The 23,599-nt window shown below is 34.5% G+C and overlaps 3 protein-coding genes across 6 annotated transcripts; 1 reads left to right on the plus strand and 2 right to left on the minus strand.

Annotated features, from left to right (window-relative positions):
* The first annotated feature begins 2,525 nt into the window (after positions 1-2,525).
* On the plus strand, positions 2,526-8,654 carry LOC7496084 (rhomboid-like protein 20). The gene is made up of 8 exons (XM_024602483.2): positions 2,526-2,713; positions 2,823-2,923; positions 3,738-3,878; positions 4,311-4,377; positions 6,209-6,360; positions 6,494-6,595; positions 7,583-7,705; positions 8,062-8,654. The coding sequence occupies exons 1-8, from the start codon at positions 2,689-2,691 to the stop codon at positions 8,227-8,229; spliced, it is 879 nt and encodes a 292-aa protein (XP_024458251.1). The 5' UTR covers positions 2,526-2,688; the 3' UTR covers positions 8,230-8,654.
* A 5,736-nt stretch (positions 8,655-14,390) lies between these two features.
* LOC7473560 (uncharacterized) lies at positions 14,391-18,652 on the minus strand. 2 transcript variants are annotated; one of them, XM_002308854.4, is made up of 7 exons: positions 18,095-18,652; positions 17,562-18,001; positions 17,071-17,123; positions 16,816-16,880; positions 16,625-16,703; positions 15,904-16,209; positions 14,391-14,912 (listed from the first exon to the last, which is right to left on the minus strand). In XM_002308854.4, the coding sequence occupies exons 2-7, from the start codon at positions 17,960-17,962 to the stop codon at positions 14,758-14,760; spliced, it is 1,059 nt and encodes a 352-aa protein (XP_002308890.1). In that variant the 5' UTR covers positions 17,963-18,001; positions 18,095-18,652; the 3' UTR covers positions 14,391-14,757. The 2 variants fall into 2 exon arrangements, with proteins under 2 accessions (XP_002308890.1, XP_024459670.1); XM_024603902.2 differs by having other exon boundaries at positions 17,562-18,023; positions 18,095-18,162.
* Positions 18,653-18,920: 268 nt separating this feature from the next.
* On the minus strand, positions 18,921-22,567 carry LOC7473561 (uncharacterized). Of its 3 annotated transcripts, none has more exons than XM_024603901.2 (6): positions 22,162-22,565; positions 21,525-21,617; positions 21,059-21,295; positions 20,399-20,501; positions 20,051-20,280; positions 18,921-19,480 (listed from the first exon to the last, which is right to left on the minus strand). In XM_024603901.2, the coding sequence occupies exons 1-6, from the start codon at positions 22,485-22,487 to the stop codon at positions 19,252-19,254; spliced, it is 1,218 nt and encodes a 405-aa protein (XP_024459669.2). In that variant the 5' UTR covers positions 22,488-22,565; the 3' UTR covers positions 18,921-19,251. The 3 variants fall into 3 exon arrangements, with proteins under 3 accessions (XP_024459669.2, XP_002308891.4, XP_052309769.1); XM_002308855.4 differs by having other exon boundaries at positions 21,059-21,292; positions 22,162-22,564; XM_052453809.1 differs by lacking the exon at positions 20,399-20,501 and having other exon boundaries at positions 20,051-20,167; positions 22,162-22,567.
* Between the last annotated feature and the right edge of the window lie 1,032 nt (positions 22,568-23,599).

Raw genomic sequence — 23,599 nt, forward strand, 5'->3', positions numbered from 1 at the left:
GCTCACCTAAAATTCATGATAATTTTTATTCAAGTTTAAAAGTTTATTTTGTTTATTTTTCAATTCTTGAGTTAGAGAGAGGCAAAAAAGAGTTGCTGAAAAATAGCGAAAGGGAGAGAAAATAGCTGGTTGTTGCAATATCAACAACACAAATGGTCAAACTTGGTGTCAACGAGTTCCATTCAATGAGGAGAATTTGATGGTGATAGGTTTTTTCTCGTAAACATGTTTAAAAAAAGGATCGAGTTCCATTTTGATTTTTTTGGTTCGATTGATTTTGATTTTTTTGGGTAATTTTAGGGTATTTTGAGGCTAGTAGGTAGTTTAGGAAAACTTTTGTGGTATTTATTAGGTGTGTGTGTGTTTGTTTTTTTTTAATATATAAAAATGGGTTGAAAAATGAATTTTCAACCCAAAAAACCTTATCTCATGATTTTGCAACCATCACGATAGTGGATGAATTCTAAGTTGGGCACAGTAAGCGACCTGACATCCGCTCCAACTTTTTTTCCCCTTTCAATTGCCTTTTTTTATAGTCTAATTATATGAAATTAAGCTCCAAATTGAAACATGAGAAAATACATGGCTTGCTCTAAATTCACGATAATTTTTATTTTGATCAAAAAGTTTATTCAACAAGGAAAGTTTGATGGTAGTTGGTTTTTGTAACAGCCCGGCCCAACTTGCCATATATTGTCTGCTTTGGGCCTTACTGCCCTCACGATTTTGTTCCTGGTGACGCGAGTTCACTTCTGAGCCTGACGCCCCAAAACGCGTATGACAAGTTAGCAACCAACACTCTTAATAAGGCCAGCTATCACTCCCTCACCCGCCGATATGGGATATTACAGTTTTTCCTATAAACATGTCAGAAAAAAAAAAGATCAAGTTCCGTTTTGATTTTTTTGGTTCAATTGATATTGATTTTTTTGGGAGAATTTGGGGGTATTTTAAGGTTAATAGGTAGTTCAAGAAGATTTTTATGGTGTTTATTAGATATATTTGGGGTGACAATGGTTTGAAAATGGATTAAACCCAAAAGCCCTGCCTTACGATTTTTTTACCACCACAATGATGGCTAGATTCTGAGTAGGTCATTGTAGATGACTTTTTTTTTTTTGAATAAAGGGCTTATAAAAGAGAAAAAAATAGGAATGTTTTTTTTTAAGGTCTTGGCCTAGTTTTTTTTTATATAAAAAAACCTTAAATGATGAGTTTTTATTGATTTTTTTTATTGTTTCTTGTTTCAATTTTATTTTTTAATATTATATTGATTTTGAATTAGTCTTTTTTATTATATAATTAAAATAAAAAGTATTATTAAATTTATTGGAGTCCACATTCCAAGTCATGGATTTGACGAGTTAACTTAAGTTGATCAAAATCGATCTGATACATTATCATCTAGATTTAAATTTTTTTTTGTCAACTTCAAGTTTTTTTTTAAAAAAATCTAATTATTTTTTACTAATCATCCAGGTTGTCTAAACCAGATCCACGTGTTTAGGATTTTTTAAGGCCTTTATACGCTTGGCAATTTAGGCTTGCATGCCTGACCTAACTTGTTTTTTATTTTTTTTGAAAAAGATCCTTTAATATTGGGGTTTTGATGAATTTTTATTTTATTTTTATTTTTATTTTTATCTTTTAATATCGAGTTGATTTTGAATTGATCTTTGTTTTTTTATAATATGATTAAAAAAACATATTATTGAACCCATTAGAATCTACAACCTAGGTCATAGATTAAACGAGTTAACCAGGGTCAACCAGAATCAATCTAATAAATCATTGTTTCAATATTAAAAAGAAAAAAAAATGCAAACTTCAATTTTTTTAAGTGAAATATTTTTTAACAGTGTCTAAGTTGCCTTTAAACTCACACATCTACTCTTTGTTTTTTATGTTATTTTTTTGTACTATATTTTTTGTTTTGTTTTTATATCCTTTAAATTAACTATATTATATTAAAAAAACTTCCACATCATTTAATATTTACTTGAATTAAGAATTTCTAAATTTTACTTGTTAGACGAGTTTAATAACAATATAAAAAATTCTTCACAACTTATATATTTTCTTCTATATTAAATGTTTTTTTAATCCAACGTAGGTTTTCTCCTAAAATTGGTATTAAATAACAAAGTTGGGAAAAAATATCATTGCATTGCTCAAAAATAAGTGAAAAACACTAAAAAAAAAAAAAAACTTTAAAATACATTTTTATAAGAAAATTTCAATAGATTTATATTAAACTTATATGTTTTCTTGTATATTAAATGTTTTTTTAATCCAACGTATAGCAATAAGTAAACTAGTTGTAGTTGTTTTCTCCTAAAATTGGTATTAAATAACAGAGTTGGGAAAAAATATCATTGCATTGCTAAAAAATAAGTGAAAAACACTAAAAAAAAAAAATAATCTTTAAAATACATTTTTATAAGAAAATTTCAATAGATTTATATCCTCTAAAAAAAAAGAAAAGAAAAAAAAAATAGTGATAATAAAAAAATATAATCGCACACTTCCATTTCATTCTAAATCTCAATTTTCCATCTACCACCAGCCTCCTTCTCCTCTTCAAACTCAAAAAAGTTTTGTAATTTAGACCCTAACGAAAACTTAGAAATTAGTAGAAAGCTCGTCGTCGTCGTCGTGGCTTGGTCCCCCCCTCCTTGACTCAGAAAGATGAACGGCGGCCCATCTGGTTTCAGTGCGTAAAACCCATTAACCCCCTTTTTTTTCATTTTCGTTGATGTTGATGTTGATTTGTTTATAAATTTTGTGATTTTTTGTGTGTGTGGGGGTTTGGGGACAAATAGACAATGCACCAGTTACAAGAATATGTGTTATTGCAAGCGCTATCTTTAGCGTTTTCTTGGGGATCAAAGGTGGCTCTAACAAGCTTGGATTATCGTATCAGGTAGCTTTACTATTGTTTTTTGGCGTGGTTTTTTTGTGGGTTTTTCGTTAGTGGTAGATTGATCGAATCAGGATAAGAAATTCTATTTTGTTTCTCGAAAAGATTGTTGGATTTCCTTTTTTTTTTTTTTAATTTAATATATTTAGTTTAGTTGTTAATTATCCATGTTTTGATAATTTCTTTCTGAGCTTGAATTTGAGGTTAGAATTGGATTGCTTAGAAGGAAATACTAGAACTAAGTAGGTTGCTTGATGGGCGTTGAAAAGCGAGGGAAGGAGAGTGTAGAGTAGAAGTAGAGATAAATGGGATGATAGAGCATGTAGTTGGGCAGGGAATCTCGTGGGTTCAGTTTGCTTTGTGGAATGTTGTTGATTTGGGAGTTGTTGTATTGGAGATGGTTGGCTGTACAAGCTGAAACTTTTTGAAAATGACAGTACGATCAGATGAAATGTCTGAGGAGTCAGCTCAGGAGTAGTGTGAGATTAGGAGCTTGATTTTGTAAAATCCTTTGTGATGATTACTTGTATTGAAGTTAAAGATTGACTTGAGTAGGGGTTTACTGGGCGCCTGTGGCAGATATTTTTTTTATTTCTGGAGGGAGGGACTGTGTACACTTGGGAGACTGAGGCATCTGTTTGGAGCAATGCACTGTGACATCATGATTTTAAACGATAGGTTACATCATGATTTCACTACATAGATGACTGTTGAATTGCTGACCTCAAAGTATTATATTCTGATGTTTCTTGTGTAGTGTAATCCTTGAATTTAAAACTGGAATGCACCTTATGAAATTTATTTTTCCTTATTGCAGGATATTTTCAGGAATCCACGTCTCTGGAAGTTAGTTTTGTCAGTTTTTGCCTTTTCATCTACACCAGAAATGATGTTTGGGCTATATCTTCTTTACTACTTCAGGGTCTTTGAGAGACAGATTGGTTCCAACAAGTACTCTGTGAGTTTTTTTCCAGCCTGATTTGCTCATTAATTTTTGGGGCCTGGGATATGAGACAAATTTTCCAAATTGACATTACAAATATTGCTACACTCAGAGATTCTGCATGTCTTCATAATTCTCTGTGCTGTTACCTGTTACCGTTTTTTAATGAAAAATTTACCCAGTTAAGAAACACGTGTTTGTTAAGTGGAGGTCTGTTTCTTTGATCAATCACAGTATGAATTTTTTTCTTTATATTATCTTAATGTTTTTTTTTTCTTATTTCTTTTTTTGCTGCTTAGCTTATGATTTGGTTCTCTATTTGCTAATCAAGATTGGATATCAGAAAGAAACTTAATCTGATTGTATTTTAGTGTGTGCTTTTATTCTTTATTGTTCTTCTCCCTTTTGTGTTCTTTTAAATATTGAAAATCGGCCCACATTATGCAGGTCTTTATTTTGTTCTCTGTGATAGTCTCTTTGCTCTTTGAGGTCTTTGCTGTCACACTCCTTCAAGGTATGACCTGTATCCGTGGTCCATTACATTGCTATTTCTCATAGTGCTTTTTCATCAATCTCTTAAACAATGTTTCATATCCCCAAACTGTTAATGAAAATCAATATCAATTTTGTGGTGGTCATTAGTTTTTAGTTTAGGCTAAATGCTTTATCCCCCTCCCTCTTCCTCCAGTGGGTGCGCTCTGTTTTTCTCTTGGAGAGGCCTCACCTCATAAATGATGGAAGTTGTTGGACTGTTTGTATTGTATAAATTAGATGAGCCTCTACTCCTCTTCTTTTCCACCTTTATTTTCAGCATCCGATCTAGACCATCTCGGGGAGGGCTTATCCATCCCAAACCTTCTTCTGAACTGCTTAAGCACATACTGCTGGATTTTTAATTGGAAATCCACTACTGAGCTGATGATTAGCATCTATTTTCTGTACCTAGTTATATTTGACATCCTCAAGTATATGACTGATGCAGGACAGCTTAGGGTGGCTGTTTTGGATCTGAGTTTAGAGGCTGTTTAGGTCTGTGTTGATGTTGATTTCTGCTGGGAATTGTAGAAATTATTAGTTATGCTAATAGGGTTTCTAGGAGTCACACCTATAGGATAGAAAAACCTAAGCTTCACACCTAGGGTTCTCATGAGTTACACTTAAGGGAGATTGATTAACAAATCCAAAGGCCTATTGCTAGAATTTTATTCTTAAACTGTAATTAAAATACTGAAAGACTTCAGAACCTTATATAGAGATGCTAGTGCCTCCTAGCCCAAGGACTTAATTTCCTGTATAAGAAATCTATTTAGAATAGGAAAAACCTAATAAATCTGATTACTGCAGAACTAACATAATACTAAATAGAAAATAGAACCTACACAAATGTTGTAGTTTGTGGTTTATAGGCAGATTTGGATGTAAATTACTGTTTTATTGCCGGGGATGATTGATAGGTTGGGGGTGTGGGGGCAACGCCCCCGTGGTATGGTAAAGGGGTATTATTGGAAATTATTAATAATACCCCTAGGGTGGCTAGGGTCTACTATAAATACACAATATGTAACCCTAATTTGACATATAGTGAAATAAAGCTCCTCGCTCATGTGGATGTAGTAGGCACATTGCCGAATCACTCTGTGTTTTTCTTGTTTTCTCTCGTGCAATATTCATCATTATTGCTGCGGGTTTCACAACAACAAAATTTCCACATCAGCGAAATATGGAAATTATGAAAATACCCTTGCCTACAAAAAGACATAAGTTTTGCTTCTTTTATTTTCGGCATCAATGACCTAGTTATATGGAAGTTTTTGTATTTCTTTTACCACTTTAAAAACTAATTGGGGTAAAATTGCGGCTATGCTGATTTCTTTTTGCTAGGAAACATATTGATATATATTGCCCATTGGTTCTCTCTCTTTTTATTTTTCTCGTGTAAAGAACCTCAGCGGAGGTCATGCTAGGAAGTTCTGGGGTCCAGAGGCTGGAGTTCAAATACATGGTTTTTAATCATGGGTTGTGGTGACACACATCACCCCTGCTCTGCTGGATGATATTGGCTGTAGTCAAACGAGTGCTGCCTGCATACCTTTGCCATCTTCCAGCTTGTAGATACCAGAATTCATAATCATTTGAATATGAAGAAAAATTTCAACATAATGTTTCTTATACACTCTTTTTAAGGGTGCAAGTTTATTTTACCAGCAGTGTCCTAGCAAAATTAAGAGTTTATTTATTTATCCACTGCACGATTCTTTATAGGTGATTGTAATATTTTTCAGCAAAATGTTCTTTCTGCTGAATTACTATTGTGCCCTATAATTGATGTGTCTTTTTTTATGCAGATCCCTTAGCCAACCTTTTGACATCAGGACCTTATGGTCTTATATTTGCTTCATATGTTCCCTTCTACTTTGACATTCCAGTATCAACTCGGTTTCGAGTCGTTGGAGTCCACCTTTCTGACAAGTCTTTCATATATCTAGCTGGTGTTCAGGTAAAAGAGAATACTTGTGCCATCCATGTGATGTATTTGCTTTTTTTTTCATTCTCCTTTTACTTTCTTCCACATCTACCCTTTAGTTTCTCTTTCCAATCCCAGAGATCCAATATTAGCTTTGGTTCTGCAGCTTCTTTTATCATCATGGAAAAGATCAATTTTGCCTGGGATATGTGGTATCCTTGCTGGTTCCTTGTATCGTCTGAACCTCTTTGGCATCCGTAAGGCGAAGGTAGGTTTGTTTGTTTCACTTCTTCCTTTCTGCAAGTAAATGACAACAACCAAAGATGATAGCGTGGATTGTGAGGTATCTAACTTTTTAGGTCTTTGCTTTATTGAAATCAAATTGGAAATTGAGAGTTGGAGATCTGATCAACTTAACTGGAGCTTCTTTGTTCTATGTGCAAAGATTGGTTGAGAAAACTCAGTAGGAAATTGTTAGATGGAGATCTGATTAACTCAACAGAAACTTATTTGTAAATGCACAAAGATTGGTTGAGAAGATTCTTCATAGGACATTCTGAGTTTGAAAATAATTTAACCAGAGCTTCTTTTACCATGTTTATAAATTTTGATTGAGAAAATTCCTTGACAGCAATAAAGTAGCAGATTAGGTTGGTTCAGGTGTGCAGTCATGTGGTGTATTTTTAGGTTTCTGCGTGCATTATGGGGCTTGTATTTGAGCAAAAAGTTTCATTATGATTTTAATCTCGCCAAATGTATGAACTATTTATCATTTGATAATTCCTGGACAGACCCTGTTTGGGTGATTTATGATAATAAAATAAGTTTTATTATGATTATCATGAACCATCAGATCTTTGATCATCTGTGGAACTTGTTGGGGTTCAGCAATGTGAAGAAATGAGATGTTTGCATGTGTGTGCACAGTGCAAGATATGCTTCAGCTTCTTGTCTATACAAAATTACAAATAAAGATGTTTGTTCATTTGTTTGATTATCAGATAGTTGTTTCTGTTTTTTAACTTGCATGACTGTCTTTTTTTAAGGAAACAAGTTCAGTTAAGATATTGCTTTAGAAAGTATTGCTGCCTACCTTTTTTCCTTCACCTATTTTTTTTTATAATAATTTAATGCAAATGTTCAATCTGTTTGCAGTGTCAATTTTATTTGCCTTCTTCCCATTTCCCTTTGCTAAAGCTGACTTGAAGCTGTTAAACTAACACTTCATTTCACTTGTTTACACTATCTGCTACAGTTCCCTGAGTTCATAGCTTCATTCTTCTCACGGCTTTCTTGGCCATCTACGGGCAGTCCGCGTGGAGCAACTTCTAGGAATGTAACAGGAAGTGCACCATCCTATGCTGGCCGTCATGTGCAGGCAAGTTTCTTGATAGCACCCATCCCTGCTGCCTTCTCCCTTATCACCATCACTTTCTTCGTATTTCCTTTACTATTTTTTTGTTGTCATGGAGGTTGGAATCTGAGTTTGGATTTTATGAACAGATAAGATTTCTAAGTTTAAAGTGTCAATTTTCTATGAAGATCTTTTGGGAGGCCCGAGACCCCAAATTTAAGGAGACAACCCTTTTCTTTTCTTGAATCTTGCACTTGAAACAATAAATTCTTACCTCTGAAATTGCTAGTGTGTGAATCAATTGCCTAGATTGCATCAACATCACTTTGTTTATTGCATTTAATTTATCCATAACAACTGATCTCTCTCTTTGGTTTCAGAGAACCTATCCTGCTCCCATGGCTCCTTCCACCGAGCCATCAGAGGATGCCATTGCTACTCTGGCTTCTATGGGTTTTGATAGGAACTCAGCTAGACAGGCACTTGTGCAGGCTAGGAATGATGTCAACACAGCTACAAACATCCTTCTTGAAGCACAGTCCCACTGATTCATCAATGCTGTGAAATGGAATTCAGGCTGTTAGTTTGGAGATAAACCCATCAATAGTGAGACATGGTGATCAATCGGATGAACTTATTTTGATAACCAGATAACACTCGGGGATTCATCAGGTGCTCCTGGCATCATTTTTTAGTGTTTTCCCTCTTGTTTATTTTATGGGGGGGTTTATTCCACCTAAGTTGTCTCTTTTGAGATTAGTAATTCACACAGAAATGTGTCTAAAACTTAGGAACCTGTATAATTGTTGACAGCATATGCATGTCATGGAGGGGCAAGTACATAGTTGTCTTCACATACTCGTAGCCTTTCTGATCAATTGATCTCTTATGGGACATCTGGTGAAAATGGTCGTGTTCATATGCTGACACTTTGTAAATTTATGTCTAATATTGAATTTTATGTTTAGGTATAGTTATGTGATCTCACGCTCATATGCTTGTTTGTATACATACATAGTACACACGTTCGAAAATGCTGGTGAGCCGGAGAAGAGTGTTCGGAGTTGAGGAGCCAAATGGATGGGGTTTTATTTCCAAAGAGTTGCCTCAAGATCCTTTTGCTTGAAAGAAATCGAACATGATCATGGCGACATGTCAGCTTTTTTGCTAGATGGCCCGTGTGCCTGCTAAATCAATGCAATCACTTAAGATGGAGGATTGTTGGTCAAATGAACTCAAATGGGAGATGCCAATTGGCATGGGCTGAGATATTGACTAAATGCTGCAGTTCATTGTGGATGCAAGGAGCCTCTCAAGCTCTTTGAGGACGGGTGGCATTTTGTAGATGGATACTGTAGGCTTCATTATAGAAAATAAAATATTGATAACCACAGGACCAAAAAGAAACAGCAAGAATGAAACAACTTAATAGCACGTGAACATGAATAATCAAATGAAACAAAGTCTTCAAGAAATTTACATAGATTCGAGTCTTTTTCCCATCATTTTTGCTTAAACACATGTTTGTACCAAAGTTATTAAACTTGTTTTGGTCTAGATCATGAGTCGGGTGTGTTAATGATGTCATTTTTTTAGGTGTGTTAATGATGTCATTTTTTTTTTAAAGTCAGTCGGGTTAATTGGGTCGCAGGTTAACCTGTAAATCAGCCCTGTCAAACATAGTTAGGTTTATTTTTTTTAAAACCCTACCAGCCTTGAATCTCCAGCTGAAGCACTTCATCTGCAAGAAGCAATGCAACATGGGAAAGCCTTTGGGAATACCCTTTGTGCTGCCACTGCAACTTGACTAGGAAGTAAGACTGACATGCTAAGAAGTAGTAATATTTTCACCATTAAGAAAATGACCAGCACAAACCTCTTTCCTTTTCTTGCTTCAATTTGTATCTAGCAGTGGCTTGTGTGGATCTGAACACTAAACAGGAGGACTGATTCTGTTGCAGCCTGTAATACTATAATGCATAATATGGGTAAAATTGAAAGGCATTAGGAATAACTACTTCAATCCATTAATCTATGAACATACCAAATCATTTACCAATTGCTGCATGCTCTCACTCATTTGAAGAGAACGAAGCTCAGATGCATCCATTTCTTTGCCAAAAACAATTAGCCTTGGAGGTTGATCCAAGAAGGGATATTTTAAGTCTAGGAATACAACCATTTCAGCCATTTTGAGATCTTCCCCTTCATTTCTTGAAACAAAAATGGCTTCCATCTTATTGCAAGAAGTTACCCCTAAGACTTGGAGTTGAACTACACTTCCTGCTATGGACATTGGAAATGGAAATACATTTTTCAGCATGACAAAAACTTCAAGAAATTTAGGTTTCCAAAGCCTGGAAGCAGGGCGAGACTACTCACCTTCTCCTCCGATTGTCCACCAACCAACCTCGATGCCATATCTCCTTTAATTTAGGCAACAATGATAGAGTCAGAGACTCCAAGAGAGGGAATGCAGCATGAGGAGTCCAATCTGTTACATCAATGAGATACTCCAGATCCTTCCAATCAACAGCTATTAACAGCTTCAACTAGGGAAGCCCATCCTTGCCCAACTCACATAGCACATTCTTCAAGTTCTGGAATTACAAGTAGAGAAATTCGGGATTTTTCAGCAACAGATAGATCGGTTGTCCATAATATATTTTGCATGGGCTTCGAGTGTCAAACTGTTTGGGAATTGAAGATCTTCACCACAACTTTTGAAGCCTGTGGATATATCAAATCTTTTCAAGTTCTTGAAGTGCAATTCTTTAGACAAAAGCTTGGCTTCCAGTATACGAATAACTAAAACCATCAAATGAGACAAGGACTTCAGTTCTGCAAGGCTAGAATTGGTTTTCCCTTCATCTTCCTCTGTAGACTCCCATCTATCAAAACTGTCTTTCCTACACAACTCTTCTAAACGGTACAAATTTGATAGGACACCAGCTACAATGTTTCTAAGAGAGCGGCTTCTTGTCAAGTCCCACAATCTCAGATGCTTTAGAAGTCCTATTTATTTTGGCAACTTTGAAATCTTAGATCCTGCAAGGCTGAGGATTTCGAGCTTCTCCCGTGCTAGAATAATAGATATGTCAAAATCCCCTAAAGGAGCACTACAATTTCCTATTGACAAAGCTTGAAGGTTCTTCAAAAATTGGACTGATGATGGTCTAGATGGGATGCACTTGTTCCCCAAAGCTAAAATTTTAAGTCTTATCATGTCATCATATACATTATGTGGAATTTCACTTGAACGGAGAATATTGTTTATGATCTGTAGAAGCTTAAGTTTTGGATACACCAAATCTTCAGGAAATTCATGCATTTCACAATTCATAAGAGAAATTGCAGCGCAATCTTTGAATGTCTTCTTCTTCTTAGGCCACTCTCTCCGTTCAATTTCACCTATTGATGCAGATAGATATGGCCGTATCGCTCACGACATCATGCATTTTGATATGCATGTTCTTGTTGCTTTCCAGCAAGAGAGAGCATCTTATCAGCTTGTCAACTAAAGCATAAACTCGATACCTTGCTTCTTCTGCTGTATTTATGTCATCAAACAACTCGAAACCCATTCCATATCTAACCAGATATATATTCATTCAGAATGTCAAAATCTTCTGGAAATAAGCAACATAGCAAGAAGCAAGACTTGGCTTCCTTCACTTCCAAGAAAAGGAAACTCAATTCTATTCGAGAACAAACGAATAATTCCTGTATTTCTGAGAAGAACGACATGCTAGACTTTTTTAGTTGTTGAAGTGCATCCTGCCATGCATACTAATCCTTGTCACCAGGTGCCTTCCCAACAATTGCAATAGCAAGTGGTAAGCCCCCACTTTCATTTGCAACTTCTTTTGCGATGGGCTGCAAATTAGGACTTTCTATGGAATCACCTGCCTCTCCTGGAAATTTTCCCAAGCCTCATCTTTTGACAAGACTGAGACTGTTAATCATTCTAAGACTCTTGTTTTTTTTTCTTTTTAAATTGAATTTTATTTTATTTTTTTCTTTACTTTAATTTTTTTTTGTATTTTCAGATCATTTTGTTACGCTGATATCAAAAATGATTTTTTTAAAATAAAAATAAATATTATTTTGATGCATTTCAGAGTTAAAAGAACTTTGAAAAATAACCGCAACCACATTTCCAAACACACCCTGAAGATGATGTTCCAAAATCCAAGATGTATAAATAATAGGTTATTTAGTGTTTGAGACAATGATTAATTAATATGTTTAGATACTTGGATTTCTTTTTTTTATACTAAGGAATTCAAGATTTATGGTAAAAGCTTGAGTCCATGAAAAAACAGTTCCAATCAAGAGGACTTAAAGACTCTCTGATAGCAAAATCAATATATTTATGGGAAAAACAATAAATAACTTAAAAGAGCTTTAAAATCAATGAACAAAGATGATTGTTCTTGAGTTTTAAGATGATTAATGCTCTGAAATCTATATAAGTTTATCTTAAGAGATAAAAAGTTTCAAACCCTTACTTGGATAGTTCAGGTGATATTTATACCCTCTTAACCTGGTTGTTTTCAGAGAAGGAAAGGACTGAAAAGTTCTATGCTTTTGACAATATTAGTAAGAAACAAATATCCCTCACATATTATTAATGAAATAATAAGTATGGTAGGTCTCTTAAGATATTTTGTATACACCTATGAGTACAGGAAAATCATTACACTAATATGAATGATTCACACAATTATTCTAGATAGAGAGACATGACGGTTTATCATACATTCAATACTTTTATTTTAAGAAATCATCTAGGATTAAATATATAGCTTTAGAACTTAGTAATGATTGAATCTAAATGTTTTGGATCTGACATGCTTGTCAAACCCACTTTATCTTAGATTGTCTTTTTTAAATAAATAACCTTAATTATTTTGAGTTAAAAAACAACAATCATCTTCTTAATCAACGGTAGAGGTGCATCTCTTTTCAGATTAGATCTCTTATTTTTATTGTTTTTTTTAACCAATTTCTTAAATCTCTCTCTACTCATAAAATTTTTTACGTTCACAGATTAGGTGCAACTGCCAATCAAGTCTGAGAAATTAAGTTTGACGTACCGTTAAACTTTGAATGCTTCAAAATCAAAACCATAGTTTTCAGATTCGGCCTGGTTTAAGATCCAGGTTTCAGGTTTTGACTAGGTCATCGGGTTTTGACCGGGTCAATTTTTTTTTTTAAATCAAAAAGACGTCGTTTTAGTAAAAAAACAAAAGTCAACGGGTTACAACCGGGTTTTTGATCGGGTCTTGTCGGGTCACACTGGGCAACCCCAGGCCGGCCGGATCCCGGGTCGACTCGCCGGGCCGGGCCAAGCCGGGTTTCAAAACTACGATGAAACCCGTGTTGCATCAAGTCAGCACAAGGTTGTTTAAGATTATAAGAACTTAGGTTTTACATATTGTTTTAGACAGAGAATTAATTAAGTTGATGCTCAAAAATCTTAGTGAACTATTTTTTCCTTCTTTTTTATATTTTGTATGAATTGAAAACTGGGACTTTGATGAGTCGGTATAACATGTATATAGATGTTGAGAATAAGCCTATCGTGTATTTAAGATGGTGGTGTATAGTGTTTTTTAAAATAGATTTTTATTCAAAAATATAATAAAATATTTATTTTTTATTTTTTTTATATTAGCACATCAAAACCATGAAAGAATATTAAAAATAATACTAATTTAAAAAAAATTTATGCCAAATAAACTTTTAAAAAGCATCCAAAAATAATTTAAAATGCACCCTCTAAGGCAACAAAAACATGCTGTAAATCGGTAATATTCTTAAAGATATTAGATTTAATGATGAAGAAGTGATCCAAGTGATCTTTAAGCTTTCAAGGAACACTTATTTTGAAAGAAGTTTTTGGGGATCAAATGATAACCAAAAAAAAAAAACATGCATTTGTTATTGCAATTGTCAACTAGTTAGAGTTACTGAACCTTATTTCAATATTTAGAATTATGAACCATTGTAGGATTTTTAACCATGTATTGTTAGCTCAAGTAATTTGAATTTTAATATATAGGTTGGATTTGTGAAATTATTATCTTTTATTTTTTTTATTATATTAGATTTTAATACAAATATTTCAACCTCCATGATTATACCTACTGCAAAGTATGTAAATAAATGAAATTATATAATTTGATATTAATTGGTTTTTAGTGCGAAATCTCCAACTAATTCATGTAAAAACAAGAATGATTACTGTACTACCATGAAGTAGATGGTCCAGTGATAAGAGTTTAGGACCAAGAAGTTTGCTCTCAGGTTCGAACCCTGTAATTGCTAATATTGATAACCACTGGAGGCTTGATCGTTAACTCCAGGACTCGTGGAAATTAGTCGATATACGCGCAAACTGACCTGGACACCCCACATGAAAAAAAAATTATTGTATTATTATTAATCTGAACACTTAATAAAAATAAAGTAAAATATAATATCTAATTATTTTTTTAAACATGTCAAATTTGATAATGATATAAATTAAGGGTTAAATACTAAACATATTTATTTCTTTATATTTTATTATCTTATCCACCACTAATCAAACACAAAATAGAAATAATCACTTCGACAACAAGATCTAGACCAGGACAACATGATTTTTTTCATGCAACTACGGTGTGCGGAAGACAGTTTTATACTCTATGACCAAACACAATTATGTTTTCATGTCTTGTTTTTTCAATTATCTCCTCGAGATATTAACCAAAGACATTTTTTAGGACCAAAGCAATTTGGAGAAACTCCAACTACCAAGCAAATTGGTATAATTGCATGAACATATCATACACCAAATACATGGCAATATTTCTCTCGAATTACAAACCTACAGCTCCAGCTTCACAAAGATATTTGTGGAAAAATACATGGCAACTTCGAAAAATGCTCCGGGACTTGCTCATTCTGTGCAAGTGCAGACTGTGGGCGAAATAGCATACCCTTCTTCATGGTATCAAATTCGCTGAGAGAACTGAGCCTTTCTGTGGTCAAATGATAAGCTGGCATCTTCTTTTGCCTAGAAGGTATTAGACAGTGCTGACGTCTACTCGGCTTTCATGGAGCTGAAAGGCAGGAGTAATCCAGCTCCCACAACTGCATTGTATACCAGACCAATTGAAGTAGCCCAAACGAGCTTCACAATGAGCACAGGACAACTTGCCCTCCACCATACCTCCCTCAACTGGACAACAAGGAAGAGCTATTGTATTAAGTGGTATCATTGCCAGCAAGCATGCACAATTCCGATTCCTTAAATCAATGAATCCAATAAAAAGACATGCTTAAGGTAAGGCATAAACCAAGGATCAGGATCAATTGAGTTCTAGATGACGATGATGATTGGAACAAGCCAAGTAAGATTTAGGCAAAACATGGATAATCAAAAACCATGTTTGGATCCTCTTTAGAAAAAATGGGATACCAACTCCAAATGCAATGCACCCAAGTTTGTTATAACAGGTATAAATTACACGTAATTCTCACAGGAGTCTGTTAAATATTTCAAGATGCTTTCTAAAGTGTCGAGTAAACAAAAAAAAAAAAAAAAGAGCTTCGCTCGGTGGGCCTTCCTACGCTGACGAATGCCTCCTTTCTCTTCTCTGAAGTCTACAACAAAAAAATAGGAGTGGCAGGATTCGAACTTACATAGAAAAACTTCAACAGAAGATATAAATAGAGCCTCCATTTTTAAGATATCAAAAGAATTGATTCATTATGGCTTTAGCACAAGGAACTGGGTTGTCTGCAACTCTGCGTGGTTCATAAATTTCCCCAACTTTTATCAGTTAGTGGTTTCCATTAGAAATCTCTATGTATTGAATATAAGGATGGCTTTTGCTTAAAGAGTGAATCATAATAACTGCATAGAACAGTACACCTTCGTGACATAACCATATGGCTTAGTTCATAAATATATTATATTAAGGCCAGAAATGATCTCAACTGATGATGAGAAGAGCTTGCACTCTACAATTAAGGAACAGCACCGAGGTTGACCAATTGGTTGAAAAACCAAATCAAGGTTTCAAAGAATCTCTAACCAAGTAGTGAGCCATTATAGCTAACCCAAAGTTAACCAATGAAGCTGCAATTAGTTCCGCAGCTTCTTCTTTATGACTGAACTTAAAAAAGTCCAGTGGCACCAGAATTTCTACAAACAAGATTGCACATACCTGCTGTCATCCACTTTAAAGGCTCAACAAAAATAGAAGAACACTCAGACTCATCAGACTTGTTAAGGGGGTTGCCACTTTTCTGCTTGCTCCATGCGAAAGATGTCTCACCCTCTCCTGGAACATGATCCATAACATTCTCCTGCAATGCAACTACTCGACGGCACTTCTTGCAGTGGTATGCAGGAATACCTTTTTCCCCTCCATTTGGAGATGCTTCTTCCTCAGAGGAGACTTGTGTAGGTACACCAGGATCTGCCCCAAATTTAGAACTGTCTATCTTCTCTCCGCGGTTGTAAAACTCACCTGAAAGCATGGGGAAATTAATCCTTCATAAAAAGGATATTCACAGATTCACCATATCTGATCATTCCATATGTTTGTAACAGTCAAGAATATGCTTTTAACAGTCATAAAAGATATTACTAAGTTTAGGATCTGTAATAATGTTCCACGTTGACAGAAAGTTGAGAACGAAAATTTCAATGGATGAGTATGAAAAGTATCAAATGCATTACCACTTATGCTAAGCCAACTCTTATACACGGATTAAAGTTTTGGGAGCAACCACTTGATGCAAACGCTCAAGGTTGAGAACATACTAATGTCATGATTCCAAAATTCTGCTTATGCAGTGCCCAACTAATGACCTTCCACTTTAACACACGACAAAATTATTAACAAGAACAGCAACTCAGGATCAAATACTAAGAACACGTACCCAGTGCTTTCAGGCGAAACCGCTTGTATATGGGACTAGCATGATCAACCTTGAAGCCCATTTCCTCAAACATTTTCAACTGCAATGGAAAAAAAAGATTTATGAGGATCACATAAGACACTAAAATCTCAGAGTCACCATTAATGCATCCCAACAAATCATATAGGTTTGTTTAGCATGTCTTGCATCACCTGTTCTAAAAAGCCATCATTGGGACCAACAGACTCACAGCTTTGCCTTAGGGATTCAAGAGCATCTACAGGGACACGTAGGGAAAAGATGAAATACTAAAAAAAATAAAATACAAAAGAGATAACATCACATATTTTCATTGTTGTCAAACAAAAAGAACCACCATATTTTCAGAATGTAAACAATGAAGGCCACCAGCATATACCAATCAGCAGATCCAAAATGCTCCAAATAAAAAGTGGATGTGTTCAAACCTTCAAGAGATAATTGCTCACTTTTCATCAAGTACGCTGTAATGATAGCTGCACTGCAAAGAAAACAACGAAGAGAGGACCAAACCATTAGGGCTTGAGAATTCACGGCAGGCCTGTTCTGGACAATTTCTAACACTCATCGATGGGGTCAGAAAATAACCTAAAACACTTCTTTCCTAGTTTAACCCACTTCATGATCAATAAACTGATCCACTGAAAAATATCAAAACACACTTCATGACTGTTTTAAATTAACCAAAAGTAAATAGCCACAAACTTGCACATCTAAGTTACAAGCATGCAATTCAGATCTTCGTTATTCATCCCATAATATCCATGTTTAAAGCGGACTTGACTGGTGGGTCCCAAATACAGTTCATGCTATTCTGGAAACAAATAACACCACTAATCTAATCCATTATCCACCTCTAATTTAAGATTAACAAATAAACCCTAATTTACATTAAAAAAAAAAAACAGAATTATCATACCTTCTCGAAACGCCAGCAAAACAATGCACCAAAACAGCTCCTTCTTTTCTAGTCTTCTGAATAAAATCCAAACAAACATCCAAATAATCTAACAAATCCTCACTCTCCATATCCCTAATCGGCACCGCCATTCTCACTAGCTTCAATTCCTTCCCTGCATACTCTAACGAATACAAAACCTTATTCACCGCCAAACAACTCCTCCACTCATCACCGACACACACTTTCTTTATCTCCTTCGTCGGAATTATGACTCCGCTTCTCCATTCCGTAAAGAACGATATCGACACGGAACTTAAAACCGATAATATATGCGTTATTTCCGCACTTCCGTTTTGCAGAACCTCCGCCGCGTCGCTTATGTTTCCGATGAAAAGATTCTCGCGTACAAGATACGGCATCAAAAATATATATTAACAAAATTACAAACTTGTTTTCTCCTGCGAAAAATTATGGAATTTTCTAAGACAAAAAAATTATATTAAAATTGATAATTTTTTCGATTAATTCGAAATAATGTGATTTGAGCTGACCTTAGAAGGAATATTCCGGAGAAGGATGGAATCCTTTTTTTTTTATGCTGATTTTTTATCTTCGTCTACGGCTACTGCTACTAACTGCTGCGATATTTTAGAGTGGCAGGAATTTATAGGCGGTGAGTTGGCACGTGTGAATAACTGATTTAGTACGTGTGAATGAGTTTGGGGTTTTTCTACGTGGCAGGAGATGGAAGGGTAGTCTTTTTGCCTGTAAAGTATTGGGCCCACCATGCACTTCCAATGGAGGGGGTGTGGCGTGGAAATATCAGGACAGGTGGTGAAGATTGATTGCCTTTTGAGGCTTGTGTGTTCCACGTAGGACAAACTCCCTAGAAAACGACATGTCTTTCATAGTTGAGTAAGAGACAAGGCTAGATTTGTACAGGCAAAGCGACATGATCGTGTGTAGTGTAGCCATGTTCGAACAAAAAAGGTAACGTCCCATGATGTGAACCGTTAAAAGAGGACACGAACAACCGAAACTATCATAACAACATGCCACGTGGCGCCAAATAATTACTGGCCACTCATGATTAAACCTTCCATTTACACTTTCCATGCCTTCTATGGTGAGCTCTCTATGCATCGCCGTTGCCCCTCTGGTGTGTTTTTCCCACTTCATGATTGATGAGATGAGCCTTTCAATTCTCAATTTGGAAATAAAACGGGATGATCTAGACGTGCTCATGATTCATGTGCACCATGGTTACATGATAGACCATTACAGTAAAAATCAAGTATCTACCAGATGATATTCTATGCATGCCGGTGCAATTCATGGATAAGTTACCACATGAACAGGGGAAAAAGGTGGAAGACAGGGCTTAAGGTTCCTCTTTTCTCTACAAAATTTTTCTGCAATAACAATCAACATCTTAAGAAACCGCATACAACCTTGTATTAAAACTTACGAGAAAGCTCAGAATATACATTGGCAAATTAATAGGCCCTCATCACCAACATCACGCTGATTATCTTCAACAAAGCTACAAGACTCATCCATGATAATCAATCCAAGCGTATACCGTGTGCCACACCATACTGTCACGTGAGAATAATCATAGAATGACCGTATATGCAAGAATGGCATGCAAGGAGAGAACTCAAGGGCTGAATTGGAGACAGAAAGGGAAATGGTTATAAATGCTTTATCAGCTTCCTTGCTCTACTTCATCCATGGTATAAACAGGTAATTGCCATGACTTGGTATTCTTCTTTGGATCGTCGGTGAGGCTGAGATCAGTATCATCTTCCTTGAATGTTCTAATGAATGTTTTGGCACCCATCAGAATAAGCCTTTCAATCATAAATAATTCATAGTTGTTCTCAATCACGGGATCCAGAATCATGCTGTAGTTAGATGAATACGCCAATTTATATCTGCAAATTATGAGCCGCCAAAGTTCAACATCAACTTCACCATTGTATAAAAATTACAACAAAACCTTATTTAACATTTTTTTTTAAAAAAGGTCCCTTCCAATTTCCTGAAAGATGGCAGAAATTTTTCTATAAGATCAGAGATATCTCGTAAAAGGCACAAAGCGAGAGCCATTGATTTATAGAGAAAGGAAGTAATACTTTGAAAAAGCTTACAGCAGAAATGCATCAGAAACATGTTAAACCAACTTAATCAAAGAGAATAAATATGTCATGCCAAGCATCCATACAGGTTGAGTCAATCATGCAAGATATTAACTGCAGAATGATATTTGCCATAATGAATTAGCAAGTTACAATTAAGAAGTACTTGCAATAAAACAAGAAATTAACAGAGATGCATAATTGCAGATTTATTTCTTAAAGCATCAATGCTGATCTCTAATTTATTTCTTTTTGAGAATTTTCAGATCTGTATGTATAATCTGTCATGAGCAAATCATTTGTGCTACTTCACAGCTAAGAATTAGTGTGTATAATTTTCAAATTTTTAAGCTTGAGAAGGTTTACCTGACAGCGAGAGTTGAAAAAAATCCCGGTGTCTTCTCATTTGAAGCAATAAAAAGAGTTCGTCCAGGTGGGACCCATTTTTCAATCCTATGGAATATAAATTCTGGACGGGTATCCCTGTCAAGATGAGGATGTAGGGTTCGAGAAACCCCAAATCTGTCATTCCTAGTTTTTATTTTATCCCCTCGACGAACATGGATGGAATCATAATCACCAAGAAGTGCCATAATCTATGCACATGAGATGAGATGAATTGCAGGTTAATCAAGTTCTGTTTTAGAGGAAACAGAAGCAGACAAATGGTGTGAAACAAGCAAAGAGAACCTAGCAATATCACATGATACAGACCTTATCCGCAGCATCCCTTAATCTATCTGCTGCCATTGTAGGAAGAAATGAATATGGCAATGCTATAGCACTACGGTTGTTTCGGTCTTTGCATTCCATGAACCTGAATGGCTATTATGATTAGAACCTAGAAAGAAATTTGCAAGATTCTAAAAATCTCGAAGACAAATTATATCATGACAAATAGCTACACTGAAAATAGCAAGTGCAAACTTTTTTCCTTTTTCTTTTTCCCAGAGTATAGCAGTCACGAGTCCTTTCCTTTTAATTTTTCTTTTTCCCCTCTAAATAGAGCAGTCACTTTCTATCCAGCATTGGCTTACTAGAACGGTCCAGATTCTCTAAACCACATGAAGAAAAACCAATCCTTTCATTACAGCCAGGCCAATTACTCCATTTCAAAAATTTAGAGAAAACATGTAAACAAATTTTGCACATCAAGAATAATATCTGTATTGATTGTGAAATTTAAAAATCAAAGCAGGTGAACTATCATTATTTACAATTCTTAAAACTATTATCCAAACTAACACACCCATCTTTCCTCCCACAATCACCTCTCCCCAATTTCACATAGCTCCCATTCATGCAGTTAACAGTCTTTGAGTCATTTGATGAGAATAAATATGAAAAAGGCAAAATTGCAGCTACATTTCATACCATGAAAGTGGGCTCGCTGTTCGATTAATGAGCAAGAGGTTTGAGTAGTGACTATTCTCTTTGAGATCAACTCGACTAATCCCTTCCACATGGGCCACTCCTCTAGCTCCCAACTTCATACTTGTTGATAATACCTGATACCAATCTTTTGAGTTGTCTAAGATTACAGGCACAGTTTCAGATATGAGATCCATATCATACAAAGAGTCCATGGAACAAGAACTTTCAGCCCACCTGCTAAATAGAAGGAAGTAAGTTCAGATCACAGAATTTTAGCTTTTTCTGATAGTTTAGCATTACATATGTATTCATTAAAAAATCGAAGCCAAACCCATTTATTGAATTAGAATCTTTCTTCTCATAAGAACTGGAAGACAAGCATAGGTAGTGTTGGATTTAGCACTCTAGATGCAACAGTTTAGCTCTGGCAATAACAACAGTCCACATAACAGTTCAATAAACTGACCTTTCCTCTGAATTTGAATTGTCAGAGTGATGAAGGATCCCCTTCTTATTGTGTATTGGATTGATACACATCCTTGAAGGCATCACAAAAGTTCTGCAACAAGATAATATGGAAATATAAGAAACATGCTAAAATAAACAATCTCAACTCTGCAGTGTTTAATTGCTAACCTTAACAACTAAAAAAACAACCAAACATTTGGTTTCAATAAATCATTGTTATTGACTCATTTAATTGCTACACACATGGAATCAATCCAGTCACAATTTCCTTTCATAATTCAACTTTTCAAAAAAAAAAAAAAAACACATTTCAACTCAAACCAAAAGTTGTTAAAGAGTTAAATAATAATAACAGCAATTCAAGTTCCCTAAATCACAAACAGCTACATATGTAGATACCCAACAACACAGTTTCTTAACAAGAATCACACTTGATCCAAGATTCGCTCATTTCACTTAATCCAAGTTCAATGTCATTACACCTAAACCCCCCATAACTAAGCAAGTAACATACCAAATCAATTCAACAGAAAGAGAGTTTAAACCCAAATCCAATAAAACCCCACCAAAAAACATACCAAACCCAACAACATATTGACACAAAAAACATAACTTAAAAGAAAAAAAAAACATACCTATTCAAGAACATGGCTTCTTCTAGAGCACACCTAAGGCTAGACTCTTGATGACCCAAACCTTCACAAGAATCACAATGTTTACCAGGACAATCAATTCTATTACCCCAATACAAGTACTTTTCATGAATGGTATGTTGTCTTTTGGGTTTGTCTACAGAGTTCCTTGTGGATTTTGGAGATGAAAAGGAGAACCCATCTGTGGAATTTAGTGAAAAAAACAAGTATAACAATGCAATGGCTGAAATGCAGAGTATTAAAGTGAGAATTGGGGATCTGAGCTTTGATAAAGGTTTTGGCTTTAGTGGTTTGTTTATGGTTGCCATTGAAGGATTGAAGTAGCAGAGAGACAGAAAGATGTAGAAGGAGATTTGAGAGCTCTAGTGTGAAGAGTGCTCTTATTATTTGGCATCATGGCATGTGTAATTTTATTTTTTTAATTTTTTTAGCCTAGATCTTGCCAGGTCAGCCAGCATTGATGGATGTACAAAATGAGAATGTTTTTTTTTTTTTAATTATTAGTGAATATGTAATAGGCAATTTAATTTGCTTTCTTCCCTGATAGTCAAATGATCTTTTTTTTAATTAAAATACTCAAATGATGAAAATTGAATACTAAAAAAATCAAATGAATTATCATCAGTTTTTTTAGACATAGATTTCATGGTAAGAATTCAAAAAATTAAAAGAAGTAATGATAATTTTTTTAATATTTGTTTTTTCTCAATATTAGAAAATGAAAGCATAAAAAATTTCTTTGATTTCTTATCTATCTCTTAAAGTTGTGAAGATATGATAAAAAAAAAAGATAAATAATTCAATTTGTTCTTTAATTATATCCTTTAACCAAGTTTTTCCATTTAAATTAACAAAATTATATTTTTTTTATTTAAATTCTTCCTTGAGATAATTGAGGACATGATAGAAGAATTTATCAAAATTACTCAGAAAATTTTAAGATATAAAAAGTTTTAAAGTTCGTCAAAAAATAGAATTTTTTTAAAATAAAGATTTAATTTTAAAAAAAAATCTAAAACTATATTCTTGAATAGTTCAATATTTTTTTTTATAATGAAAAATATATTTATTTCAATTTGGATAGAAAAATTTGTCAACAAGATATACTAGAGAATTTAATAAAATATAAGAAGACACAATTAAAAATATGAAGATATATTAAAAACTTGATCAATAATATATTTGTATAAATATTTCTACTAATAATAATAATCATTAAAGTGGTACCTGACTATTTTCATGAAACATTCTCACTCCAAATAAATAGACTTTAGATACAAGAAATCTAACATCAATACTCTTTTTTTCCCTTTGAGCTTATTTTTCTGATTTTTTAAACCGTTGGTTGTGAGGTGTAACTACTCTTCATCTAATATTTTTAATATAACTTGATTTCAATTTATATTTATAATAGACAGCA

Source organism: Populus trichocarpa, chromosome 6 (assembly GCF_000002775.5).
Source record: "Populus trichocarpa isolate Nisqually-1 chromosome 6, P.trichocarpa_v4.1, whole genome shotgun sequence".
NCBI lineage: Eukaryota > Viridiplantae > Streptophyta > Magnoliopsida > Malpighiales > Salicaceae > Populus > Populus trichocarpa.

Coding starts and splice junctions, on each gene's coding strand:
- LOC7496084 (XM_024602483.2), top strand. CDS start 2,689: ATGAACGGCGGCCCATCTGGTTTCA. Junction 4,378..6,208: donor TGCTGTCACACTCCTTCAAG/GTATGACCTGTA, acceptor TTTTTTATGCAG/ATCCCTTAGCCAACCTTTTG. Junction 7,706..8,061: donor ATGCTGGCCGTCATGTGCAG/GCAAGTTTCTTG, acceptor CTTTGGTTTCAG/AGAACCTATCCTGCTCCCAT.
- LOC7473560 (XM_002308854.4), bottom strand. CDS start 17,962: ATGCCGTATCTTGTACGCGAGAATCTTTTCATCGGAAACATAAGCGAC. Junction 16,881..17,070: donor TGAGCAATTATCTCTTGAAG/GTTTGAACACAT, acceptor GTGTCCCTGTAG/ATGCTCTTGAATCCCTAAGG. Junction 14,913..15,903: donor TTTAAAGTGGATGACAGCAG/GTATGTGCAATC, acceptor CTTGTTGTCCAG/TTGAGGGAGGTATGGTGGAG.
- LOC7473561 (XM_024603901.2), bottom strand. CDS start 22,487: ATGGCAACCATAAACAAACCACTAAAGCCAAAACCTTTATCAAAGCTC. Junction 20,502..21,058: donor ACAGCGAGCCCACTTTCATG/GTATGAAATGTA, acceptor ATAGCCATTCAG/GTTCATGGAATGCAAAGACC. Junction 20,281..20,398: donor TAAGGGATGCTGCGGATAAG/GTCTGTATCATG, acceptor TCATGTGCATAG/ATTATGGCACTTCTTGGTGA.